This window comes from Gymnogyps californianus, chromosome 8, assembly GCF_018139145.2.
Source record: "Gymnogyps californianus isolate 813 chromosome 8, ASM1813914v2, whole genome shotgun sequence".
NCBI lineage: Eukaryota > Metazoa > Chordata > Aves > Accipitriformes > Cathartidae > Gymnogyps > Gymnogyps californianus.
The window spans coordinates 8,648,787-8,662,806 of NC_059478.1; the positions used below are offsets into that span (position 1 = coordinate 8,648,787).

A 14,020-nucleotide genomic window follows, 5' to 3' on the forward strand; every position below is an offset into this window, starting at 1 on the left:
AACTGCTTGTCAGTTAACTTCCGAGTCCTGCAGAAGTTTACCCAATCTGGCTCTTTAAAACCTGGTACCTGGTACCTCAAACCAAACACTTGAAACTGAATTGTCTTGCACTGTTAATCACTATTCAGAATATAAATCTTGGGATTTACTTTTTCAGGTATCTTTGGATTTTAAAAATTACTATTGTAATTCTTTTAAATATATTTATATACCTTTAATTGTGGCTAGACCTCTGGCTGCCAGCTGGGTTAGACAGTCTTGGAATTTGACAATCTGGGAGCTTTACTTTGGGAGATTAGCAAAGAATTTCAGTATGTTATTATTTGAATACGTCTACAAGCATTACATTTGCATTTGAAAACATTAAAATGTTACACTACAGAGGAAATCTTGTAATTAAAAACAGTAGGGTAACGGTCATTACTGGCCTTTAAGAAAGAAGGGGAAAACAGGTCATTTTTTTGCAAGGAGCATACTGTAGTCTGTCTCATAGTTGGGCTTTCTTTTTAAATGCTTTTTTAGCTTTCTTTAGTATTTATTTAAGCATAAGATTAATTTTAATCTGATACTCTAGTTTAAGAGAATTTTAAACAAAGCACAGGAATTAAATAGTCGGGTTTCTCTTTGGAATGTGAAACCAAAAACATGTCAAGTCTGCTCAGGGCTGCCAAATGGCAGCGCATCAAACAAGGGCCGTTGTATTCAGAAATGCTTGTAACCAGCTAGCGGCCTAGGATATGCCAATTTGAAAGTAAAAGTTAATCAAACAAATTATTTTGGATTTACTAGTACTCACCTTTTAAGTAGTGTTCATTCTTGATTGCTCCCAACACATTTTTATTATCGCTAATGCTGCAGGTAGGTACATTGAGACAGAGAAAGGAGCTGCCTTCCTCTAATCATGCAACTGCTCGGTTGCAGATGTAGGAATAGAAAGAGATTTCTTTTTTTCATCCTTTTGAACTCTAAAAATGCAAGATGAGTGTTGCAGGTTATTTTTAAAACTGAGCAGGCACTTAGAGATTTCACAGAATGAGAGAGTTCCCTGAATGTGTCCTGTCACTTAGCGTGGTATTTTGCGGTGGTGCAAACTAACTTGGACAGATGGTAAAGAAATTAAGCTCAGGAACACAAATGTGCTTGGGTGGAGGGTAAAGAGATTAAGAAAAGGAGATAGTTGTTGTCTGGTGAATTCTTAGCACTGGATGGTATTGTTTTGAACTGTTTCTCTTCCCCCCCCCCCCCGCCCCGTTCTTAATCTGTTCTTTGCTTTCAAAGTGTTTCTTTTTTTTAACATGGCTTCTGTCAATAAAGCCTAAGAAGTTCTAGGGAATCTGTCATTTGATTTCTTATGTGCTATGACCACTAAAAGTAGGTTTTCAGCCCAAGGCTGTCTGCCTTGAAGGAGGTTAAACTTGCAGACAGAAATTTTTAGGGTGATAGTAAGCATAGCAAAATTACATTTGTGTTATCTCTGTTTTCCTCCTTCCACCCTCTCTCTGTCATCTTCCTCAGGAAGATTGCTCTGTTACATTCAGAGAGCAGGCTGAAGAGGGACCAGCATTGACTTTTTTTTACTGTGCCTGGCAAAATTGGGTTTGTAGTAGGAGTGAGGAATAGGAAGAAAAAGAAAAAAAGCAACTGGAAAACCTGAATTTCCTGTAGATACTGAATTCCCACGGAGATCAAGAGAAGGGCATAGCCAGTTATGGCAAAAGCATTAGGTTTCCCTATTCTGCAGGAAACTATTTTGTATGTACCATCTATTTTAGTGCTTTGCTAGGATATATCCAGAGGCTTGTGTGAATTTTGCCTGCTGGGCAGATGTCTGGCATTTCTGTTCCTTTTGGTAACACCCCCCCCCCCCCCCCCCCCCCCCCCCCCCCAAAACCCCAAACCTCTCTACTTAAAATATATTTCCCCCCCTCACCCAAACTGACTTAATGAAAGTAAGTTTGCAAGCTGTAATGAACTAAGCACTATTTCTGTACTGGGCTTTCACTTTGAACCTGTTTTCTTTTTCCAGTTCTTCTGCAGTTTCTTAGTGGCTTTGGTTCTTGGCTATAGCTACAGGTAGCTTAGGGGCTTGGGCAGGGAAGGTCTGAGCATATGTGTCTGTCTAACACTTTGGAGACGTAGAAAGTCATGGTTTAATTTTAACTCTTGGCAGGTCATTTTAATTTTTCCAAACATGTTGGATGTTTTGTGGGATCTGAAATTAAAAGAGAAAACCCTTCTTTTTCTTCACCACTGCAAACTCAGCATACACAGTTTTGACAGCGAAAATGAGCATGGAGGATTTTGAAGAGCCATGTTATTTTGTTGTGAACATCACTCTTCTTGTGAAACCCTTCTGAAAAATTGTTCTTGCCATGTAGTGGTGATCAAGAGTTCACACGCGCTTTAGAGTATACAAGGATCTGCTTTGTTCCTTAGACTATAGTTTGCATTGGCACTAAACTGACATTATTAATGTTTTCAGAAATCCCAGTTAGTTTGCATGAGCTGAATTTCATGCTTCTATGGGGGAAGATGGTAGTGGTATTGCATTACCTCTGGGGGTTACAGTTTGTCTTGTATTCACACTTGAGCCCCTAAACTTCCATGTTTTCTCTGTTGAGGAGGCTCTGGTTGGGGAGAAGAGCCCAGGGGCTTTTAATTCTTTCGTTGAACCTGCTTGATTCAAGACAAAACTGGACAAGATATAACAAGATGACCTGAGACTGGTAGAGAAGGATGGGTTTTGCTTTGTGGAGAAAATTCATAGTGATAGTCAATAAAAGAGAAGCGATAGGGCTTCTAACAGTCAAATACCATGGGAGAAAACCCTTCCACGATGAATGACTTTCCCTGGCCAAGAAAGACTGTGTTAAGAAATTGCCTGTAGAACTGGCCTTCCTTGGGGCCCACTGTGTTGTTATACTACAGTGTTTGGTTTGTGTATTTGCTGGGCAACATGCCTGAAAAGCATTAATGTTGCACTGCATATACTTTGCCCTATGGTTAGGTATTTTGGAGCTGGAACAAATAAAACACTGTATTTATAACATGGAGGCTTGCGAGACAAAAGCTTTTCCTATGTTTTATTTATGCAACAATACATTCTCAAAATATTGTAATATCTTGAACTTTGTGTATGTTAGGGAGCAAGAGACCCAGATTTCTTTACACAGCTATAATATAAATGAGTTTTCATATACTCTGAAGCTCTCTTCTGTTGGTAGGTTGATGTAATTTGACCCTGGTGCCTGTGGGAGTAGGAATCAATTCTGTCAAAAATGTTATTCATTTAGGATGCAACCAAATCCCTCACCCCAAACCCAACCACAGACAACCCTTCCAGTTGACTTGGCTGGGTGTTGGAACAGCATTTTGCCAAGTGTTAGGTATGACTTTTATCCTGTTATCGTGACGTAACATGAGGTTGTTCTTGCCCTTGGAATTCACGCTTTCACGGTGGGGAAATGGCATGTTTTCTGCTGGAGGAGATTGGTGTGAATTCCTGTCTTACCTCTTGTGCTGTGCTGCATACATGATACCATTTTGTGCAGTAGCTTTCTTAGGTAGCAGAGCAGGTTTGGCTGGCTTGCTTGGCACTTTTCTGGCTTTTTTCCTTCCTTCCATAGATGTTGATCTCTTCCCGGAAAAATGCTGATTTTTATTAAAATTAGAGCAGAAAATATAGACTTACCATGTTTAACACTTACATTCCATAATTGGATGCTGGATGCATTATACATGTAAAGAAAACACAGGAGACCTTACCTCTATGCCATCAGTCTTAGATTAATATGTGTAATGTGCAGGGCTGGGGAACAGAACTAGTATGTACCTTTGAAGCCCTAGCCCACAGAATTTTTGCCATGTTACTGGGGAAATTCAGAGTGATTCTTCCTTTTTCGAGCTTTGTATGACAGATTGGGAGACTCTCTTTTCCCTTTCCACCTCTTCATGAAGATGAACAGGGCTTGAAACTGATGCTGGTTTTGTCCTAATTTTTGTTGCATGCTGTTGACACATACAAATATAGGGAAAGGGAAAATGAGGTGAGCATGAAATGAGATGTATTTAAACAGCGTGCCTGCTATTGACACAGAAATATGGGGAAAGGGAAAATGAGCCAGAAACCCGAGATGTGAAAAACGGCGCATCGCACATCCTATGTTTCTGTTCAGAAACACTCCTCTTTCCTGGTAACGGTGGTGTTGTGGATGGAAGTTACAAAAGGTCTGTTATTTCATGTCCTACCAGAGCTCTCTTGCTGCCCCGTATCCCACACCATACTTTGACGGAGCATACCTGGTCTCTGATGTGTCACTCAGTAGTTATAGCTAAGTACTTATCCATGCAGAAAAGTTTAATTACTTGTACTGTACAGTTTTAAGCAGTTAAAATTTTGACTATTTTCTTTCTCTACCCTGGCAGGACATTCTCATTCTGGTATGACTTCTTGCTTTAATTTTGCACACCCCGGTAACAAAAGCCAAGCAGCTCTTTCAGCCTTTTTCTCATCTACTTGAACAAAAGCAACAAATTAATGTATTGCCACCTGCAGCTAATTGCTGCTGCTGCCAAAGCTGCTACCCCTCTCCCAATAACAAGCAGAAGGAAACATGGTGATTTAAGCTTAGGTGGTGGTAGACAAGTTGGTCAGCAGTGCATCCCTGCGACAAGGAAAGCCAAGCACATCCTGGTCTATATTAGCAGGAGTGTAGCGAGCAGATGGAAGGAAGGGATTCATCCCCTCAGTTCATCACTTGTGAGACCACTTCTGGAGTGCTGTGTCCAGCTTTGGGCCTCTCAGCACGAGAGAGACATTGACATACTGGAGCAAGTCCATTAGAGGCCACAGAGGTTGTCTGGGGCTTCGTGTCTCTATGGGGTGTTTTGTTGGTATGGCTGTAACACTCTGACGTTATGCTTTAGTTTGTAGCAATATTCATGTGCGGATAAGTCGCTAGCATCTGGTACTGCTCTTTTGGTATATGGGAAAATGCAGTTTTGTGTTCTGAAACAGCTGATATTACTAAAAATTATCTTCTGGCCCTTCTCAGCCTTGTTTGTGCAAGAGGAGCTTTGTTCACTTCAACTTCAAAGACTGTATGTTAAGGGAATGGCTGCTTTTGAGGAGAACTGTTACACTTATAATACAGAAGAAAGTGGCAGCAGTTTTAAAACTAGTGGTTCACTTATTGTTTGTTCACCCAATTTTAAAATCTATGTATTGGTAATAAAACCAAACTTAAAATGTAGAAGCTTGCTAGTATGTATGCAAAGCTGAAAGTAAAAGCTAGTAATACTGTTTACTTTTTTGCTCTTGTTTTATTTTTAGGATTTCTTCTTTTATTCACTAGTATACGATCCTCAACAAAAGACCCTACTCGCTGATAAAGGAGAGATTCGAGTCGGAAACAGATACCAGGCAGATATAACAGACTTACTAAAAGAGGGTAATTTCCATAATTTATTTAAAATCTCAAGAGGCCATGTCGAATGTGGCCACTTTTATGTGTGCGGCCTGCATAGGTATGGGAGGTGGAGGTTTCCACTGCCAGGTCATGCGTACAACGATGGCCTGGTTTGTTGGTGACTGAAGCTGTTGCCCACTGAACGCAATTAGTTATGTCTCAAACCAGTCTTTAAGTGGGCGTTTGTCCAAATCATAAAAGTTGTGGAAACAAATTGAATTAATTTGCTCTCTCAGAGCTTGCACTCTTTTTATTAAGAGATTTCAGAATTTCCATGGGGAAACACAAATCTCCACCACGTCTGTAAAGCCTTTTGTGTTTTTAATCAAGCCTCACTTCCCTGTAAGAACCCCTCCCAAATTACTGCCAGTTAAATGCTGTCTCCCCTCATCAATTTGCCCATTATTGTTGGGTGCCTTTTCCTTGGAGCCCTCTCCCCATCCCAAGTGTTGGCTGCCAGCCTAGACTTCTCACCTGCAGAACAGGCAGGAGGAAGAATTTGCTGGCCTGAACGTGTTGTGAGACCTCAGCCTGCCCACACTGTGTCGTGGAGCAGTAGGACCACGAGGACCCTGGCCCAAGGAAAGGGGAGTAGTAGCAGTAACTGATACTAGTTACCAAATAGTAACTAACTTCAGATTTGTCTTTGCACTACCCTACAGATCCAAAAGTGGGTGGAAAAACTGAGAGGGATGGGGAATATTGGCATCTAATTGCTCCTTTCTGAGACCCATGTAATGCATGGGGAGACGTCTGTCGGTATGCTTCTCCTAAGAGAGCAGGGGTTGTGACCCGTGTTGGAAGGACCTTCTCCAGACTGTATGGGCAGAGATGTGAAAGCAATGAGACACTTCTGTCTCTGCTTAGGAGCTTTGCTGATACTGCTAGCCTCATGTTAGAACAGGCAAACAAATTGGTCAGGACTCTTGTTTAATTTGTCTATGAAACTGGTATTTATTCAGCAGCTGGGCAAGCCTCCTAAGTGAGGATGAACTAATTTGAAAGGCATTCTCTTCCCTCAGCAGGCCAACATGGGGCTTCAGAGAAGGATAATCTCCAGATGTTTTAAAGGGAGCAGGAAAAAGAAAAAAAGTCTCAGTAGCTCCTGTATTTTTTCAGGGTATTTTGGTTTGTGTAGAGTCAGGAAAATAAATGCAAGAGAGTCTGATGCTGTGATTTCCCCCTTAGAAAGCAGCTGATGCAAGTTGAACCAGCTACTCTTTGCCTGCTCACAGCAGCTGGGAGTGTGTCTTTTTTCCTGAAACTGCTGCAAGATAAAGGAGGAAGAGAGAGGAGCTGGGGAGAGGGGCTGAAGAGAGACTGTCTAGTTGGGAGAAGGACGTACTCTGTTTCCCATTCCGTGTGTCCTTTGAAAGCAGTTCTTGAAAATCTGATTGCCCGATTCAGACAAGTTGTGTTGCTGTGTCTGTCAAGCTGAAATTGTCACAGACAAATAGGTGAATGAAATTTTCACAGTGGCCTGTTAGGCAGAGTAACTGAGATGGGTTAGCAGTTAAATTATTGTGAGATAAAAAAAATCTAGAAAGTACTTTTATTTTTAAAAAGCCATACCAAGCATTTCTAATTTGTTTTTCAACCAGGTGAGGATGATGGAAGAGATCAGTCAAAACTTGAAACAAAAGTTTGGGAAGCCTTTAACCCGCTAGTAGACAAGCAGATAGACCAGTTCCTGGTGGTAGCACGGTAAGAGCATTTTACCTCTCCTTTGAATAAGTAAATGTTAATAACTCTTCCAAGCACTTTTTATGTTCTTGTCCCTTTACTAGTATGAATGCTGGTTTTGGTTGCTTGATTCACTTGCTCCATTTTGAAATGATGGACACTTTGCATGCCTTCCTGGGAATTGCATGACTTTAGGAACAGCTACTCAGATTTACAACTTAGTTAATCACTTTCATAAAAGAAAAGCAAATGGCATGTAAAAACTATCCTGTAATTGGTGAGGTTTTTCAAATACTTTGGCCAGCATGCAGAAGGCTTAGTGAACTGAGCTCTTGACAGTTCATTACTCTGTCCATTTTCTCCCTTTTTCAAACGTAGTGACATTTAAGCATCCATTTTTGGTAAAGTTTTTTTCATGGAGTGTGGATGCTTTCTAATGCCTAGATTCCCGTAGGTAGGCACAATAAAGTAAAACCCCGCAGATCTGTACAGATGGTGAAATGTGTGCTTTTATTTAAGCCCAAAGCAATCTTTGTTGATCAACTTTTCATTTTTAAAATGTTCTTGAACTTTTTCATTGGTATGCATTTATATGAACGGAAGCCTATACTAAAGTTTAGGCTCTCATAGCAACTGGTGACTAAATAATGGGGGGGGGGGGGGGGGGGGGGGGGGGGGGGAGAGAAAAAAAGGTAACACTCTCCAAATTCTGGGTCTTTTAGGTAAGTTTGTAGGACTGTGTGGGAGGAAAGTGGTGTGAGTAGATGGTTGTGATAGTTGGACCTTCTGATGTTTTTAGTCAGTGGAGCAAGTTATCATTGGATATGGCTAGGAAAGGGGTGTGTAAAGTTACAAGCTGCTAGTAGTGTCTGGTTTGCTAGTCTTGAAAGTTTTGCTCATTGGCCGTGGTATCTGATAGATGTGGACCCTGACTCACAGGGCTGCCTGCTTCAGCTAATGGCTTTAGCCCTGGAAAACAGAGTTAAGCCTATATTTCAGATACTCTATTAAATTGGGCCCTGGTTCTGTCAGCCTTTTGGTTCTTGTTTTTTCCCCTCTTGAGTTATCATGCTTTGAATTTCCTCCTGAACTTTCCTGAGTTGTGGTATTGCTGTGCCCATTGTGGGGTAAGTTCATGGGATGCTCACCAGAGAGGCAATGCTAGAGCTCGTGTGTAAGAATCTGCCTGGACAGGGCCTTCCAGTTCTGATTGAAGCTGCTGGATGATGCAACAAGGGCGCATTTTTATCAAGCAGCAGTAAATGTGTTCAAAATGCTGAATGATACAAGCTCAGGGAAATACTGGGGGGAAAAAAAAGAATTGAGGTAAATGAAGGAGATGGTGAAATGCAGTGTTTTAAGTACTCGGGAGGTGTGTATACTCAGAAATACACACCCAAATCGATTTTTCTATGTACTTTGAAGATAAAACTTGCCATTATTATGAACTTTGGCCAGAATTTTTAAAAATGGCTAATCTGAATTGCAGCACTTAAAAATCTTTGCAAGGCTGCTTGGGCCTTGTGTATGAGTCCAGTAACAGGGAGCCAAGAGTGAAACTAGGCTGGTTAAAATTAAAAATGTTAACTGCAGTCCAGATTGAAGAAAATCTCACAGTTCAGAATCCATTAATACATTTTTGCCTTTGGTTAAACATGTGCTTTTTGTTGTATAGACTTTTTTAAGGTTCATAAAGTTCATAGTGTTCTGGCTACACTAAAGAATCACCATAAAATTTAGGCTCTTGGAAGCTTCACTGTGCTGCTTACATGATATATTGCTGTTTCCCTTGACCTGTGCCAACAGTAAAGTCAAACTGGCTGAACTATGTGATTTATGTGCAACAGATTAATTCTACTTGATCAGATGGACATAGGGAAATGGGTGAAAGTGGGGAGAGAATAATCTTCACCAGTGATGTGGAACAAACAGATGAAGGAGTGATGGGGAGAGCTAGGATATCTCCAACAAAGGGTATTCCTGATTCTTAAGGGACCCTTCTTGACAAGGCTGCGGTTTCACACTTGCTTCTAATCAAGTGAAGTACAGGACACCCCTGAAAAGCTAGGAACTTTGTTTTCTGGGTTAATTTTCAGCAGGATTGATTCAAATTGCCACTCAGCCACACAGTGCTCTGGTCTTGGTGTCAGGAAGACCCAGCAGGAAGCGAGAGAGTAGAAGTGCCCAGGCGGATGGGGGTTTTCACGTAGGTTGGTTTAGACTGACCGTAGAGCTGCTTTGTGACGGGGGTTTCCACCTTGTGTAAGCTTTTGGTGGTGAAGCTGGTTTTAGTAGTTCTTTCTGGCTGTTCACTGCTGCCCACTGGGTTTGCTGATACAGCCACTTGAAGGTGCGTGCTGTAACAAGAATCACTGAAAAGATCAGTATAAAAATTGCTTCTGTCTGGAATCAACAAAGTGATCCAGTTTATAATTAGATGCCACACATACAAAGAAAAGTATCAGTTCAGCTAAAGCTGGGGATGGGGCAGTTGTGAAGCAGGGATGGGGGTAGTGACTGGGAGGCTGGGGAGAGGGCAAAGTGTGAATCGCCACAGAAACTTGGGTGGCGAGGCTGTTTTGGATTTTGGCGAAAATTAGATATTTGATGACAACTACTGCTTAAGCATTTACCTTTCCTACTCCTGCACTGCTTGACACTAGTTTGTGCCTGTGCGCTCAACTGGTTTGGGGAAGTGATCTGAGTGGAGGAAAAAAAAAACCCACCCCACCTTTTTTTGTTGTAGTTGCTCAGAGGAGTTCAGCTCCAGTTCACTGTGCAGGAGCACAAGTGTTTCACCCATGTGGTGTAGCAAGCAGTGAGGGGAGTAGGAATTGCTGGAACCGATGTTACTGTTAAAGGTTTCTCCGACTAATTTCTTTAGGAATAAAATGAGAGCATGGGGATTGTGACCTCAGATGCAGGAATGGCTGGCATTGGGAAGTATACGAGAATTGCTGTATTCTTGGGCAGGCTGTATAATATATATGTATTGTACAGTATTAAGTTGTAAAAGATTGTTTTTAATTTTACTGAAACTTTTAGAAAAATGCTTGCATTACTGCATTTTTTTTCTGTCTGGTCTTAGCATCTCTCTCTGTACCTTTGGACAATGCAGCACTGCTCTTGCTGTTGTGGAAGAGACTTGCCATTCATAAAGCTTGCTCGTGCTCACTTTCTGTTAAAGCTTAAGTCTGTTGAGAGATAAGGGATAAGAGAGTAGTTCAAAACTCCCCGTTTGTGATCCTTGAGTCTTTCACGGTTTCCCCTCCTACGCCTAAGCCTCTTTGGTCATATGAACTAAGTAGAGTAAAGCGTTCATAATAACAAACCACATCTGAAGAGAACGGTCTCTGGCTCAGAACTAGCGCCAAACCATGTGATCTTGTTACTGAGAAATGGAGTCTGCTGATCTCAAAAAGTGTTGGTTGGGTGTTTATATTTGTGCTTGTTTTGCATGCAAAGTTAATGCTCTGTTTAATTTCTTTCAGGTCTGTTGGTACGTTTGCCCGAGCACTAGATTGCAGTAGTTCTGTCAGACAGCCAAGTTTGCACATGAGTGCTGCAGCAGCCTCTAGGGACATCACACTGGTAAGATTTTTAAGAGGACCTTAAGTTTTTGAGAGATGCAAAATATTCACCTCAGCAATAACAGTTGGCAAAGAGAGAGGGGCAGATGGACTGTAATTGTGGCCTGCTGTGAAACAGATCCTGTCTTTGTAAAGGAACCCTTTATTTACATATGAAGTAACTTTTTCTGGCCTTGTGCCTCCTATGATCCATCATGGATAATTCTATGGGATAATTTTTTTTTGTTTTGTTTTATTAAAATGTTTTGATGACATGCTTTACAGCCCATCTCTTGCATGGGCTTAGTAGCTGTCTTGAGAAGAATGCAGATGATTGTCTGCCTGTCTGCAATGTTATAATGCCAGAATGCCACTCCTCATCACTTCCCCAACACCAGACTCTCACTGGCATCCTCGGGCAAGATCGTCTAGCGGAAAAGCTTGTGGTCAGATGAGAAATTTCGGTTGATGCAGTTCTTCTCTTTGACGAGCTCCATTTTAGAGTACCTGAGGAGTGGTGACATTGTTAATATTTTATAATCATAAATGATTCTGAGTAGATAGAGGGAAGGGAAAACTTGAACTTCTATGCTAGGGGAAGTTTAATGAAAATTTGAGTAAAATTTATGAAGTCTCCAGAGAACTGTTATCAAAGCCTCACCTCGTAACTGGAATAATATGAAATCATATATAGAGCAAATTCTGGGATAGAACACTGTAGATTAATTATGCACATGCACAAAACTGGTATGATGAAAGGCAAATAACACCCTGATTAAAACTACAGAAACCAGGAAATAAAGCCAAACTTTCCTTTACTAATACCAGTTCCTCCCTCGCAACGTGTTCTCAGCCCTTGTAAATCACAAGTTGCAGACAGTCGTAGCTCAGCTTTCTGACAAGTAATTGCTCCTGGAAGTAATTCTTTTTTCCTAGTCAGCTATGATGTGTGACTTGACTTGAATCTTTTTTGGGATTTCTGGCCTTTGGAGGGACTGTATGCGTGTGTTGCTGCTCTTAAATATTCTTCTTATATGCAATTTTTGTGGATTATTTGACAAAGAAAGTCCCTGGCTAAGTTTATTAGAAAATATGCCCGTGGACCTCTGTCTTCATGCCCTATCTGTGGATGGTACCTAACAGGGCTGCTCAGTCCTGGGGTGAGTGAGTCTCTGTCCTGTGCATTTTCTTAACACTAGTGCTACAGTTGTGGTGCTGGTGAGTAGCTAAGTAGAAATTATTGATATGCAAGGGCTCATGTTCCACAAACCCCGCTATTGTTAGTGAATGTTAGACTTGTACGCTGACAATTACAGTGAGTCTGAGGTTGGAACAAGTTTTTACTGACTTTGTGTTAGGTATAGAATACTGCACCCTCAAATTTTGGTGCAGAATTTTTGTTACTGGTGTTTCACTGTTAAGCATTTTTCCCCCCTAGATGCTTGTCCTTACATTTATCTTTCTCTTTTACAACCATGTAGTTCCATGCTATGGACACTTTGCACAAAAATGTCTATGACATTTCCAAGGCAATCTCTGCGCTTGTGCCACAAGGTGGGCCAGTCCTGTGCAGAGATGAGATGGAGGAGTGGTCTGCTTCAGAGGCAAACCTCTTTGAGGAAGCACTAGAAAAATATGGAAAAGATTTCACTGACATTCAGCAAGATTTTGTAAGTATATAAAATGAGGGCCCACATGGTGACCAGTTCCAATCAGTGACAGAGCTGGTTTACAGCTTGTCTAAACTGTGTTGTTTTTCTTCGTGTTGAAGAAGAGGGCTTTGAACTGGAGCATGTGTCTTGCTGTAAATTGGGGAAAGGCAGACCTCATACTGATGACAGCCTGTTGTACAGTCAGAATTTTCAAATCACAGATGATAGCTTTTTCCTTTAGAGACGTTAATTTAAAATCATCTGCTCCACTGCAGCTGAGGGAGGATTTAGGAAAGTGTTGTGACAGCCTAGCTGCTGTAGATTAATTTGTGTTTGAAGGAGAATAAGTACTGGGCCTTCTGAAACATGAAAACTTAGTCACTTTTATAATGCGATTTCAGAAAGGGCCTTTTGAAAGTTTTAAAATCTTGGGCATCCAAGGGAAGTGTCCTGTAGTTTGGCCAAAGCTCCACCCTAGGTGCTCAGCCTGCAGATTGAATGGAGCACTGTAAAGAGAGCCAAGTTTCACTGTATCGCTGTTTGAGTCCTCTGGAACAAAACAAGTAGTTTCAGTGTTGCTTGTCCCGTGCTCTAATCTTTTAGACAGAGGGACTTGGAAACAGCACAGCACTCTCTGTGGTCCTGCTGAAATCCTCGTGCTTCTCATGCAGAGAACAGAGCTGGCAGGGCACAATTCTGTTAGTAGTTATTACTTCTTTTTTTAATGGGTCAGCTCCATAGAAGCCAAGCAAATCAGAACTGTGATACTGTAGTTGTGGCTCTTGCTCGAGTCTTTGGTGCTCAAGCAGAGAGAGTCTGAGCCAGTGGGCTCCCTTCCACATTGTGCCTCTCTTGAATGGTTTACTGTGGAGCCAAAGCGGCGTGTAGATTTACCTGTAACCTGCTCTACTTCTACACTGAAAGCACTATTTTTTGAAAGGTCATTTACTTTAACATGGGTCCCACGTGCATCTAATGCCCTTAGGAGATTGAGACACTGTCTTTTTTTGTCAGGAGGGTTAGTAGTTGCAAGACTCTGCTATAAACTGTCTGTCAAAGGAATCCTGTGAATTTCAGTGAGGCTGTGTGCCAGCTCCCTGCAATGACTGCTGCTTTTCCTTTATGTCCCTAGCTCCCATGGAAGTCCTTAACAAGCATAATAGAATATTACTATATGTGGAAAACTACAGACAGATACGTTCAGCAGGTAAGAGAGTCAGAATTGCCTCTCATTCTAACAGAAGATGTTTTTCTTGCCTTTGAAACCAAGCATTGTTGCTTTATTCTCCCTCTTGGGGTTCAGCCTTTCCAATAGGTGGGTTCTGTAATGATCTGAAGCACTAACAATCTCCCGTCACTAAACTCGTCAGCCGTTCCGTAGATACAAACATGTAGCATTGGCATTTGTGCTTTCTTTTCATGTTTGCTGCTACTTTATTTGTTTGGAGCTTTCAAATGTTTGTTTTGGAATTCAGCAGTTTGAGGAAGAGAATACAGTTAATTTCTGCCTGTAGAGTTCAACGTCAGCATTAACTTAAGTTTTGACTTTTTATGGGAGGGTGGGCAGTTGCTGTACAACAGGCACCCATGCTAATTCTCCACCTCTGCCTGCCCGTGACTTTGACTGCAGATGCACGGAGGCTCCCTC

The 14,020-nt window shown here is 41.5% G+C and overlaps 1 protein-coding gene across 2 annotated transcripts in view; it reads left to right on the forward strand.

The window, feature by feature from the left end:
- Positions 1-14,020, forward strand: part of MTA1 (metastasis associated 1) — an 85,603-nt gene that overhangs the window by 30,698 nt on the left and 40,885 nt on the right. For both annotated transcript variants that reach the window (XM_050900878.1, XM_050900879.1), the window contains exons 6-10: positions 5,333-5,450; positions 7,070-7,172; positions 10,643-10,742; positions 12,202-12,390; positions 13,505-13,579. In XM_050900878.1, coding sequence (XP_050756835.1) covers positions 5,333-5,450; positions 7,070-7,172; positions 10,643-10,742; positions 12,202-12,390; positions 13,505-13,579 — 585 coding nt within the window. The remainder of the gene's footprint in view (positions 1-5,332; positions 5,451-7,069; positions 7,173-10,642; positions 10,743-12,201; positions 12,391-13,504; positions 13,580-14,020) is intronic.